Source organism: Macaca mulatta, chromosome 1 (genome assembly GCF_049350105.2).
Source record: "Macaca mulatta isolate MMU2019108-1 chromosome 1, T2T-MMU8v2.0, whole genome shotgun sequence".
Lineage (NCBI taxonomy): Eukaryota > Metazoa > Chordata > Mammalia > Primates > Cercopithecidae > Macaca > Macaca mulatta.
The window spans coordinates 189,214,244-189,228,072 of NC_133406.1; the positions used below are offsets into that span (position 1 = coordinate 189,214,244).

Here is a 13,829-nt window from a genome sequence, read left to right on the forward strand (position 1 = left end):
CCTTGTAGTATAGTTTGAAGTCAGGTAGCGTGATGCCTCCAGCTTTGTTCTTTTGGCTTAGGATTGCCTTGGCAATGCCGGCTGTTTTTTGGTTCCATATGAACTTTAAAGTAGTTTTTTCCAATTCTGTGAGGAAAGTCATTGGTAGCTTAATGGGGATGACATTGAATCTATAAGTTACCTTAGGCAGTATGGCCATTTTAATGATACTGATTCTTCCTATCCATGAGTATGGAATGTTCTTCCATTTGTTTGTGTCCTCTTTTATTTCATTGAGCAGTGGTTTGTAGTTCTCTTTGAAGTGGTCCTTCACATCCCTTGTAAGTTGGATTCCTAGGTATTTTATTCTCTTTGAAGCAACTGTGAATGGGAGTTCACTCATGATTTGGCTCTCTGTTTGTCTGTTATTGGTGTATAGAAATGCTTGTGATTTTTGCACATTGATTTTGTATCTTGAGACTTTGCTGAAGTTGCTTATCAGTTTAAGGAGATTTTGGGCTAAGACGATGGAGTTTTCTAAATATACAATCATGTCATCTGCAAACAGGGACAATTTGACTTCCTCTTTTCCTAATTGAATATCCTTTATTTCTTTCTCCTGCCTGACTGCCCTGGCCAGAACTTCCAACACTATGTTGAATAGGAGTGGTGAGAGAGGGCATCCCTGTCTTGTGCCAGTTTTCAAAGGGAATGCTTCCAGTGTTTGCCCATTCGGTATGACATTGGCTGTGTGTTTGTCATAAATAGCTCTTATTATTTTGAGATACGTTCCATCAATGCCGAATTTATTGAGAGTTTTTAGCATGAAGGGCTGTTGAATTTTGTCAAAAGCCTTTTCTGCATCTATTGAGATAATCATGTGGTTTTTGTCTTTGGTTCTGTTTATATGCTGGATTATGTTTATTGACTTGCGTATATTGAACCAGCCTTGCATCCCAGACACGAAGCCCACTTGATCATGGTGGATAAGCTTTTTGATGTGCTGCTGGATTCAGTTTGCCAGTGTTTTATTGAGGATTTTTGCATCGATGTTCATCAGAGATACTGGTCTAAAATTCTCTCTTTTTTTTTTGTTGTGTCTCTGCCAGGCTTTGGTATCAGAATGATGTTGGCCTCATAAAATGAGTTAGGGAGGATTCCCTCTTTTTCTATTGATTGGATAGTTTCAGAAGGAATGGTACCAGCTCCTCCTTGTACCTCTGGTAGAATTCGGCTGTGAATCCATCTGATCCTGGACTTTTTTTGGTTAGTAGGCTGTTAATTATTGCCTCAATTTCAGAGCCTATTTTTGATCTATTCAAGGATTCAGCTTCTTCCTGGTTTAGTCTTGGCCGCCAGAGAGAAGGGTCAGGTTACCCACAAAGGGAAGCCCATCAGACTAACAGTGGATCTCTCGGCAGAAACTCTACAAGAGAGAAGAGAGTGGGGGCCAGTATTCAGCATTCTTAAAGAAAAGAATTTTCAACCCAGAATTTCATATCCAGCCAAACTAAGTTTCATAAGTGAAGGAGAAATAAAATCCTTTATAGACAAGCAAATGCTGAGAGATTTTGTCATCACCACGCCTGCCCTACAAGAGCTCCTGAAGGAAGCAGTAAACATGGAAAGGAACAGCTGGTGCCAGCCACTGCAAAAACATGCCAAAATGTAAAGACCATCAATACTAGGAAGAAACTGCATCAACTGATGAGTAAAATAACCAGCTAACATCATAATGACAGGATCAAATTCACACATAACAATATTACCCTTAAATGTAAATGGGCTAAATGCTCCTATTAAAAGACACAGATTGGATAAATTGGCAAATTGGATAAAGAGTCAAGACCCATCAGTGTGCTGTATTCAGGAGACCCATCTCACATACAGAGACACACATAGGCTCAAAATAAAGGGATGGAGGAAGATCTACCAAGCAAATAGAAAACAAAAAAAAAGGCAGGGGTTGCAATCCTAGTCTCTGATGAAACAGACTTTAAACCAACAAAAATCAAAAGAGACAAAGAAGGCCATTACATAATGGTAAAGGGATCAATTCAACAAGAAGAGCTAACCTAAATATATGTGCACCCAATACAGGAGCACCCAGATTCATAAAGCAAGTCCTTAGAGACTTACAAAGAGACTTAGACTCTCACACAATAATAATGGGAGACTTTAACACCCCACTGTCAACATTAGACAGATCGAGACAGAAAGTTAACAAGGATATCCAGTAATTGAGCTCAGCTCTGCCTCAAGCGGACCTAATAGACATCTACAGAACTCTCCACACTAAATCAATAGACTATACATTCTTCTCAGCATCACATCACACTCATTCCAAAACTGACCCCATAGTTGGAGGTAAAGCACCCTTCAGGAAATGTAAAAGAACAGAAATTATAACAAACTGTCTCTCAGACCACAGTGCAATCAAATTAGAACTCAGGATTGAGAAACTCACTCAAAACCACTCAACTACATGGAAACTGAACAACCTGCTCCTGAATGACTACTGGATACATAACGAAATGAAAGCAGAAATAAAGATGTTCTTTGAAACCAATGAGAAATAGATACAACATACCAGAATCTGTGGGACACATTTAAAGCAGTGTGTGAAGGGAAATGTATAGCTCTAAATGCCCACAAGAGAAAGCAGGAAAGATCTAAAATTGACAACCTAATATCACAATTAAAAGAACTAGAGAAGCAAGAGCAAACACATTCAAAAGCTAGCAGAAGGCAAGAAATAACTAAGAGCGTAACTGAAGGAGTTACAGACACAATAAACCCTTCAAAAAAAAATCAATGAATCCAGGAGCTGGTTTTTTGAAAAGATCAACAAAATTGATAGACCGCTAGCAAGACTAATAAAGAAGAAAAGAGAGAAGAATCAAATAGATGCAGTAAAAAATGATAAAGGGGATATCACCACTGACCCCACAGAAATACAAACTATCATCAGAGAATACTATAAACACCTCTACGCAAATAAACTAGAAAACCTGGAAGAAATGGATAAATTCCTGGACACACACATTCTCCCAAAGTTTATCTTTTTAATAAATGAAGTTAAAGATTCTAAACTGTATACAAACTTCTGTTGCCATGTGAACCTTTGATGAATGGCCGTTGTTTTTTTTCAAATGTAAATGCTTGTTCATATTCTCAGAAACCCAGTAGTTTAATTAAAAATCCAGAATCTAGAATATCTTTTAGTTTTTTTGTTCCGTTTTGTTTTGTTTTAAAAAAGTAAATTTGTAAAAGTTAGGCCTTGGCATGGCCATAGGTATTCTGGCCACAAGTGAAATGACTTCAGAGAGTTTTGTGTATGTGGAATGTATATGTGTATGTACATACACAAAAAGATTTAAAAAATCATATCTACCCACTTGAATCTGGATTTTTAAAATATCTGTGATTATATATCAGTATTCTGTTTACTCATTGATGAATTACCTGACTAGATTGTAAGGATATTGGAAATGTATTTCCCTGAGTTTAACTTCTGGCCCATTTGGCTTTGTAGAAAGTCTCTGATGGAGCACTAAGGTGACATTTTGTAAAAGGAGCAAATTTTTCTTTTTCTTTTCTTTTCTTTTCTTTCTTTCTTTCTTTCTTTCTTTCTTTCTTTCTTTCTTTCTTTCTTTCTTTCTCTTTCTTTCTTTCTCTCTCTCTCTCTTCCTCTCTCTCTCCCTCCCTCCCTCCCTTCCTCCCTCCCTCCCTCCCTCCCTTCCTCCCTCCCTCCCTCCCTCCCTCCTTCCCTCCCTCCTTCCTTCCTCCCTCCCTCCCTCCCTCCTTCCTTCCTCCCTCCCTCCCTCCCTCTCTCCTTCCCTTCCCTCCCTCCTTCCTCCCTCCCTCCCTCCCTTCCCTCCCTCCCTCCCTCCCTCCCTCCTTCCTCCCTCCCTCCCTCCCTCCCTTCCCTCCCTCCTTCCCTCCTTCCCCCTACTTCCCTCCTTCCTTCCTTCCTTCCTTCCTTCCTTCCTTCCTTCCTTCCTTCCTCCCTCCCTCCCTCCCTCCCTCTCTCCCTCCCTCCCTCTCCCTCCCTCCCCTCCCCCCAGGCTGCAGTATGGTGGTATGATTTCGGCTCACTGCAACTTCCACCTCCCAGGTTCAATCTGTTCTTGTGCCTCAGCCTCCTGAGTAGCTGGGATTACAGGTGCCCACCACCATGCCTGGCTAATTTTTGTATTTTTTGTAGAGATGGGGTTTCACCATGTTGGCCAGGCTAGTCTCAAACTCCTGACCTCAGGTAATCCACCCGCCTTGGCCTCCCAAAATGCTGGGATTACAGGCCTGAGCCACGAGCCACCATGTCCAGCCAAAGGGCCAAATTTTTCTGTTATGGTTTGAAAACTAGAAATGTATCTAAAATTATGCTACTTCCCGTGAACCAAGGGAAGTGACTGATAATTATGTTAAAGTTTATTCTCTTTGTGGGGTTAGTTCTACAAGTGTATAGTCCTATTCTGTAAAATAGTTCTTTGTTTTATTAGGGCTGAAACTACTGCTTTTAATTTTAAAGAGAAGGCCCGTAAATCTAGGAATTTAGTGTTTGGTGAATGAGCCTATGCTCATGCTTTTTTGTAGATATTTAGAGTTTGACAAGATCCTATAATTTAGCTTCTCTAAGCACAGCAGTTACTGGCTTACAACCCAGGCTAACCTGAGCCTTCTAGAGTCATGTTCTTTTTTTTTTTTTTTTTCCTAATGAACTTTAAATTTTGGAGTGATTTTAGATTTATAGAAAAGTTGCAGAGAACAGTTTTCCATTCCCCTTCACTGTTTCCCTTATTAACATATTACATTACCATGGTACATCTGTCAAAACTGAAAAACAACATTGGTGCATTATTAATTCCAGACTTTATTTGGGTTTCACCAGTTTTTCCTTTCTGTCACAAGATCCAGTCTAGGGTATCACGTTGCCTTTAGTTGTCATGTTTTCAGTCTCTCTGGTATATGAGTTTGTCAGTCTTGCCTTGCTTTTTATGACCTTGACATTTTTGAGGAATACTGGCTAGATATCCCGCAGAATGTCTCCCAACTTAGGTTTGTCTGATGCTATTCTCATGACTAGACTGGGCAAATGAGTTTTTGCAAAGAATAACGTGGAGGCGTAATGCTTTCATCATCACATTATATTAGGGGTATATGATATCCATGTGACATCACTGTTGATGTTAACCTTCACTTATTTAAGATAGTGTTTGCCAGATTTCATCACCATGAAGTTACTTTTTCCCTTTTCCTGCTCTATTCTCTGGAAGCGTGTATTCATGGCCTTTTTATTTTGCCATTTGTCTGCATATCTATTGGTTTTTACATTCTTACTAAGCCTTAAATTTTTCTGTGAGGTAAGTTCTTAGACTGAAAGTGGCTTAAGCTTTTGTCAGTACCATTTGTTTGGGTCTTCATTATGTGAGGAGTTTTTGGCACTTAGAGATGTATAGAGGAGCTGTTTCTGTGTGTATTAGCATGTATCACATTGTATTAAAATTAACTTTTGCATATCTCTTCCTCCTGTTGGGTTGTAAAAGTGAGAGATCTTTTCACTTTTTTTTTTTTTTTTGAAACAAAGTATCACTCTGTCGCCCTGACTGGAGTGCGGTGGCAAGACCTTGACTCACTGCAGCCTCCACCTACTAGGTTCAAGCAATTCTCCTGCCTCAGCCTCCAGAGTAGCTGGGATTATAGGCGCCTGCCACCATGCCCAGCTAATTTTTGTATTTTTAGTAGAGATGGGGTTTCACCAAAGTCTTGGGCTTTGCCCAAGAATTAAAAGCCCTCCAGGTGATTCTGATGGTGACTAAAATTTCAGAAATACTGCCTAAAAGCATGGAAAATGAAAAAATATCAGAGTAAGTGGGCAGCTGTTAGTAACTGATTACGACAGTAAAATTAAATCTCCTCTTTCCCTGCTGTCTCAGGAATTTGATACTTTTATTATTATTATTAATAAAATTTTTTATACTTTTACTCTGAAATGAAAAGACATTCTAAATGCTTCTTCCTTAAGTGTCTCTTTCTGTATAAATGCACCTGCTAGTATGTTTCAGTTTGACAACTAGTTACTAGCCAGATTTTTTTGGTGTGTGTGTGAATATGGTGCATTTGATTTAGTTGCTTTTGTTTCAGTGGCATACTTTTGATAGGAATAAGTACAATATAATAAGAAAAACAAGTAACCCAGCAGTATTAAAAGCATTCTGTTCACTTTTGCTCTTTTATTTGGCGGTATAATTTTTGGCTTTAGTTTTGCCAGGGAATCTATTTTCAAGTCAACGTGAAATTAATAATATATATTTTTAACTTTCATAAAAATGTGTTGTCTGTTGGCAACAGATGGCTAACGTTGCTTTTTTGCTTCTAGTGTCCACTTTTCCAGGAAATGACTCCATCTGCAGCAAGAGAAGTGCTGACTGTTAGAGTGTACACTAGGCACTTCTCTTAGTGCCATTCTGACAATTTCACAGTACATATATTGTGAATTTGGTTGGAAGTGTGTGTTAGCCAGATTGTTTTCTTTCTGGAGTTTCAGTCTTTTGGAAATAGAAAGTTTGTGTGTTTCTAAAACTGAAATTGAATTCTTCCAGGCTGGTTAGTGAAAAGGGAGAGGAGAAGTCATGGTTAAGTGTGGTTCCTGGACAAACAGCATCAGCTTCACTTGAGAACTTGTTTCAAATGCAAATTCTCAGGCCCAACCTTACTGGTTAGAAAATTCTGAGTGCGGGGGCCAGAAATCTGTGCTTTATCATGCTGTCCAAGTAATTCTGATGCCTGCTAAAATTTGGGTACCAGTGGGTTAAGGTTTAGTTTTATTAGTTGTAAAGGACAGCATGGTATTGGAATATTAACATATATGCTGCTAATAAAGCTGATCAAATTTGGAAAAAAGCAAGAACTCTGTAGCCAGAAGATCTTGGTTTGAACCCCACTGTATCACTTATTAAAAATATTATATTGGGCAATTTACTTAGCATCTTAGCTTCAGTGTCTTGATTTGTAAAATGACATTAGTAATCCTGGAAATCAGTGATCAGTGTTGTTGCATTGAGTGCTCAATAAATACTGATTTGAGAGGCTGGATGTGGTGGCTTACTTGATCCCAGAGTTGCTTGATACCAACCTGAGCAACATAGTGAGACCCTCATCTCTGCAAAACATAAAAAAATTAGCCAGGCATGGTGACATACGCATGTAGTCACAGCTACTTGGGAAACTGAGGTGAGAGACTCACTTGAGCCTGGGAGGTTGAGGCCACAGCAAGCTGTGTTCTTGCCACTGCATTCCAGCTTGGGCAACAGACTGAGCCTTTGTCAATAAATTAATAAACAAAATAAACAAATTAAATAAATATATAAATAGACGTGAAAGCCCCACAAAACTTAATATATGATTATATGTAAATTTTCTCTTGGGAAAAATTGTAATTTTCACTGGAAGAAAAAAAATTAAGAGGCTAGGTGCAGTGGCTCACACCTGTAATCCCAGCATTTTGGGAGGCTGGGGTGGGTAGATCGCTTGAGCTCAGAAGTTGGAGACCAGCCTGGGCAACATGGCTAATTCTTTTCTCTTTAAAAAAAAAAAAAAATTAGCTGGATTTGGTAGCATGTGCCTGTAGACCCAGCTACTTGGGAGGCTGAGGTGGGAGGAAGGCTTGAGCCCAGGAGACGGAGGTTGTAGTGAGCAAAGATCGTGTCACTGCACTGGGCGAAAAAAAAAACAACCAAAAAGAAAAGAAAAGAAAAATTTAAGAAACACGCAAGCTTTCTTCTCGTAGTTGCTGGACTCTTTCTAGAGGTTCCAGGTTAGTTTGAGTAATTTCATATGCTCAAAGATAGTTATGGAGAACTTTCATGCTCTGAAAGTCTTGAAGGTACCTTGAATGCTTTAAAATGAAGAGGATATATTCTGGGACAGTCTGTATGCAAATTTTTCCCATTTTGTGCAAGTGCTTTATGTATTAAAAATATTTGTCATGGTTCAAGAATCAATATAAGAAGAGATGCAGTGAAAAAAATGTCAGTTCTACCTCACTCTCAATTGCTCCATTTATCCCTGCTCTCTGACCAATTTTCTTAATTTCTTATTTATCTTAGAATTTCTTTCTTTTTATCTTTTTTTTTTTTTTTTTTTGAGATGGAGTCTCTCTATTGCCCAGGCTGGAGTGCAGTGGCACCATCTCAGGTCACTGCAGTCTCCACCTCCCAAGTTCAAGCAGTTCTCCTGCCGCAGCCTCCCAAGTGGCTGGGATTACAGGCATGTGCGCCACGCCTGGCTAATTTTTTTGCATTTTTAGTAGAGATGGAGTTTTACTATGTTGGCCAGGCTGGTTTCAAACTCCTGACCTCAAGTGATCCACCCACCTCAGCCTCCTAAAGTGCCAGGATTACAGGCATGAGCCACTGCGCCCAGCCTATCTTAGAATTTCTTAATGCGAATATAAACAAATATAACTAATTATTTCCTCCTTACCACAAAAGATAACCCACTAAACACACTGTTCAACACTATACTTTTTCATAGTTAACAGTTTATCTTGGATACCTTTTCACTACGAGAGCCCCATGATTCTTTTTTTCCTGGTTAACATTATTCAAGGCTACCGACAACAAACTGCATCCAATTTAAGTATATAATTTGATGAGTTTTGGCAATTATATGCCTGAAGGCACCACCACAGTTAAGACACACAATGTTCTTTATGATTTTTTTAATGCTTTGTAGTATTTCATTATATGGATATACCATTTTTTAAAATAATTTTTTTACCTTAACTTCCCAGTGTAAAGTATACCATAATTCTTTAAACCAGGTTTTGTAGATGGGCATTTGGGTGCTAATACAAACAGTGCTGCAATTAATAATCTTTTTCATACAGCATTTCATATGGATAGATTCCCATATGTGGGATTGCAGAGCCAAAGGGGAAATACATTTGCAATATGGTAGATGTTGCCAGTTTGCCCTTCAAAGGGGTGGTACCAACTTGAGCATGTTAGGGGAAGAAAAATAATTTTTCCTATACGCTTTTAAGTTATTGACTGAGAACCCTGTAACAAAAGATAAGAGAAAAACAAGTTTATTAACATATATATTTCATATATACATGGAAGAAACTCAGGAAAAGAGTTAACTGTCTAATAGGTGTCTTACAACTCGGGCTTGCTCTTGCTCTTGCTCTTGCCATGTGACACGTCTGCACCGCCTTTGCCTTCTGCCATGATTGGATGCTCCCTGAGGCCTCACCAGAGGTAGATACTGGAGCCATGCTTAGTACATCCTGCAGAACTGTGAGCCAGTTAAGCTTGTTTTCCTTATAAATGACCCAGCCTTGGGTATTTATTTATAGCAATACGAAAACGGACTAAAGTGCAGCACCCCAACGTGGCCTTTCCATTCTAGGAGCTGCCCAGGAGTGCCCTGGCTCCTGCAGGGCAGCAGTTGGGAGCCTTATGTCCCACGTTGTGCCCAATCCTCCCACCACCACAGCTAGCTGAAGCCCAAAACGACCAGGACACATTCTCTCCAAACTCTGAGCTATTAGGAATACCTCCTTGACCATCTCTCGAGTGATCCAGTGAGAAAGAGAAAAAGAGCAGCTTCTGACATCCAGCCACAGCCAGGCACTCACAGCGAGGCCATGTAATTTTCCTACTGAATCTTCAGTGGAGCCTCCCTTACGCCTTTTCTACACCCTGGAATCAAGACAAGCTGCCCTGCACTTGGAGTTTTTTGCATGTCTAACCATGGCTCTCTCCTGGACTTGTTCCTGTGGTCCCACCCAGAAGCCATTCTATGCACAGGAGGACCATTTCCCATACCCCCATGACTGCACCCTCAACCAGTCAGCAGCAAGCACCCATTGCCTAGCCATCCCCACCCCTTCCCCAAACTGTCTGAAAAACCCTAGCTCCCAAATTCTTGGGGAGATTGATTTGAGTAATAACTCTATCTTCTGTGTGGTGTGACCAGTTTTGCATCAATTAAACTCTTTACTGCAAAAGAAAAGAACTTAGCCTAATACAGCATCTTTAACAAAGAACAATGAATTTTTTTTAACTCTTAGGTTCAGGGGTACATGTAGAGGTTTGTTATATAGGTAAATTGCATGTCACAGGGGTTTGGTGTATAGATTATTTTGTCATTCAGTTAATAAATGATAGGTAGTTTTTTGAACCTCTTCCTCCCTCCACCCTCACATTGGCCCCAGTGTCTGTCGTTCCCTTCTTTGTGACTACATTTACTCCATGTTTAGCTCCCACTTAGAAGCAAGAACATGTATTTGTTTTTCTGTTCCTGTGTTAGTTTGCTTAGGATAATGGCCTCCAGCTGTATCTGTTTTGCTACAAAGGACATGATCTTGTTGTTTTTATGGCTGTGTAGTATTCCGTGATGTGTATGTAACACATTTTTTAAATCCAATCTACCATTGATGGGCATTTAGGTTGACTCCATGTCTTTGCTATTGTGAATAGTGCTGTGATGAACATATGTGTGCATATGGCTTTATGATAAACAATTTATATTCCTTTCGGTATATACCCAATAATAGGATTGCTGAGTCATTGGTGATTCTGCCTTGAGTTTTTTGAGAAATTGCCACACTGTTTTCTACAATGGCTGAACTACTTTACATTCCCACCAGCAGCGTAAAGTTTGTTATATAATTCTTCTGGCGACACCTCTAGGCTGATAAGGGTCTGAAGTCATTTTGGGCAGGAACTGTTATCCTTCCTTGTAGAGAGGGCAAGAGGGACACCTTTGTAAATTTATATCCTGCTTTTAGGCATAGAGAGGGAGGGCAGAGAACTTTTTTTTTTTTTTTTTGATACTACTACTTCTCAGTTGCTTTCAGTTCAAAATAATCCTTATGCCAAAGTGGAATGTTTTGGGGTAGCATAGTCTGCTACCCCTCAGCTCCCATCAGCAGTGTAAGAAAATTTCCCCACAGTTTAGCTAAAAAAGTATGTTTTGAAACTTGGAGTTTTTGCCAATTAGGTGGAAAATGGTATTTCAATATAGTTTTAACTTACAGTTTTCATCTAAGATTGGGCATATTTTTGTATGTTAAAGAATGGACCATTTAAGGGATTTGCTTGTCTGTAAAATATCTCTTCAAACTCTTTTTCCATTTTTCTGTTGGACTTTTTTTTTCTGTTAATTTTTAGGAGCTCTTTATATATTAGGGAGAGTACTTCTTTCTTTGCAGATGTTGTCTTCTCAAATTATTGTTTGCCTTTGACATTGCAAAAACTTTAGTTGAAGGGTGCATCTCTAAATTTTTACTAAGGATATCTTCCTAAATATTTCTTACTTTTTATTTTTTTTCTTTTTCTCCCTCCTTTCTTTCATCCCTCCCTCATTTTTCTCTTCTTTCCCTCCCAGCCCAATTTCTTAAAAAAGGATTTGAGAGCCTAAAGATGATTTATCATTGAACAATAATCAATTCAGTGGGTGAATATTAAGTGCTTTTAATATATATGACCCTGGTTCATTTATTTTGAAGGCCATGTTTTTGGTATACTGTGCACTGGAGAAAGAACCTGTGCCAATGTCCTTGCCTCCAGCCTTGGTGCCACCATCTAAGAGAAAAACGGTCAGTATATCAGGCTCTGTGCGGTTGATCCCCTCTTCAGCATCAACCAAGGAATCTTACCACTCCTTACCATCTGTAGGCATTTTACCTACCAAAGCACCATTAAGACAGGTATAGATTTATCAGTGTTAAAGGATTTTTTTTAACAAAGTGCATGGCGTTTAATAGTTTACTATTTGACAAAGATAGAGCAATTAAAGGGATAAAAATTTTAGAGCACCATCTGGTTGAACCTACATAATGTGATACTCCAGAGAAGACATATTCTTTCTACATTTGGCCTTGAGTCATATGAATGTTTTATTGGCTTTATCTTGATCTCCCTGGAATTAAAGTTAGAGATGGAAGATGCTCCATGCTAACATGGCATGTTTGCCCTGGCATAATTAATAGTTGTTTTTATTTTTGTTTGATCTCAGTTAACTCTTGATTCTTTGGGATCAAATTACCGAATTCTGGGTTGTCCAAGGCTTTTTTTTTCTGCCCCCAGCCTGCCTCTTGTCAGATTGAGTAAAGGAAGATTAATGACAGGATAGGCAAATCAGCCAGTTTGGCTGTGGTTAACACTGCTGGGTCAAACTATAAAAAATAAAGATTGAGAATTATCTGAGTATTTTGTTTATACAGACTTTGAGTTACCTATATTAATGTGGGCATAAGTCAAGAGTTAACTATGTTTGAATTTACTCATTTCTTAATAAAAAGTGGAAATGTGCACCTATAGATAAGTCCTAATTGGCCTGTATTTTCTTCTGTTATTTCGTCTTCACCACAGCGTTTTGATTGAGATGTCATATGGAAGTGATACATTGTTGCTCTGAGTTAGTAGGGTAGAATTGTTCAGAATTTGTGATGGATACTGTAATGGATTGAAAGAGTGACACTTCAAAGTTTGTTTCATTTTGGCAGAAATACTGTTTTTCTCCCCCCCCCCCCCCCCCCCCCCGTAGTGGGTTGTATCCCCTGCAGAAAAAGCTAAATATGATGAAATCTTCCTGAAAACTGATAAAGATATGGACGGATTTGTGTCTGGACTGGAGGTCCGTGAAATCTTCTTGAAAACAGGTTTACCTTCTACCTTACTAGCCCATATATGGTAAGACTTTATTTGATTTGATTTTTTTTTAAATATGGTTTTGTATCAATTCCAGTTTCTGCATTTTGATTTTTAGTCATTTGTAAATAGGACAGTTTTTGTTTCAGAATTTTTATAGAGAAAATCAGAATCTGAAGAATTCTGGCTAATGGACAAAAGCTTGAGAATGGGTTACCTGAAGCTTTATAAGATTGACAGCATCGGCTGGGCGCGGTGGCTAACGCCTGTAATCCCAGCACTTTGGGAGGCCAAGGCAGGTGGATCACCTGAGGTCAGGAGTTTGAGACCAGCCTGGCCAACATGGTGAAACGCTGTCTCTACTAAAAATAAAAGAAATTAGCCAGACGTGGTGGTGCGCACCTGTAGTTGCCACTAGGGACGGTGAGGCAGGAGAATTGCTTGGACCTGGGAGGTGGAGGTTGCAGTGAGCCAAGATCACGCCATTGCACTCCAGCCTGGGCAACAAGAGTGAAACTCCATCTCAAAAATAAAATAAAATAAAATAAAATGACAGTGTCAGTTAATTGTTACTAGAATGTTAAAATCCAGCTTCTGTTTATATCAATTAAACTTAAAATTTTCAGAGAATCCAGATATATGAAATTTAAACAATGTAAAAAACAGTATCTTCAAGGCATACCTGCATAATTTTATAGTGTATATGTATACTTTCATACTTTCACATAGGAATAACATACTTGGTCCTTGAAAAAGACAAACCCTAGTGTCTTTAATGAATTTCACAGAAAATGAGATAATGTATATGAAAATGCTTTATAATGTGTCTGCTGCCAGTCCACCTAACGATACCAGAGGTTATCTTCAGGTTTTCAAGAGGCAGAAACCTCAAAAGTTGAACTACATAGTTGTAAAGAGAAACTTAGAAAAGAACGGAGGCAGACAGTAAGTAGATCTGCCTTAAAAGAAACAAGAACCCAAGACTGGGAAAGATTAAATATGCATAATTAGTAGTAGCTGCCACTATTGAGTGCCTAGGGTAGGCACTATACTCAATAAATGGCAGCCGTCACTGGCTTGATGTTGTGCCCATACTTTTTATATATCCTGTCTTTAATTCTGATAGTAATTTTACAAGATGAGTGTTACCATCTCCACTTTATAGATGAGGAAACTAAGGTTTGGAGA

At 39.0% G+C, this 13,829-nt stretch overlaps 1 protein-coding gene across 11 annotated transcripts in view; it reads left to right on the forward strand.

Moving 5' to 3' along the window:
* Window positions 1-13,829, forward strand: part of EPS15 (epidermal growth factor receptor pathway substrate 15) — a 161,261-nt gene that overhangs the window by 67,257 nt on the left and 80,175 nt on the right. For 6 of the 11 annotated variants that reach the window (XM_077957535.1, XM_077957525.1, XM_015139357.3 and 3 more), the window contains 2 exons: window positions 11,498-11,698; window positions 12,538-12,683. In XM_077957535.1, the coding sequence (XP_077813661.1) occupies window positions 11,498-11,698; window positions 12,538-12,683 (347 nt within the window). The remainder of the gene's footprint in view (window positions 1-11,497; window positions 11,699-12,537; window positions 12,684-13,829) is intronic. The other 5 variants (XM_002801569.4, XM_077957522.1, XM_077957516.1 and 2 more) reach the window with 2 other exon arrangements.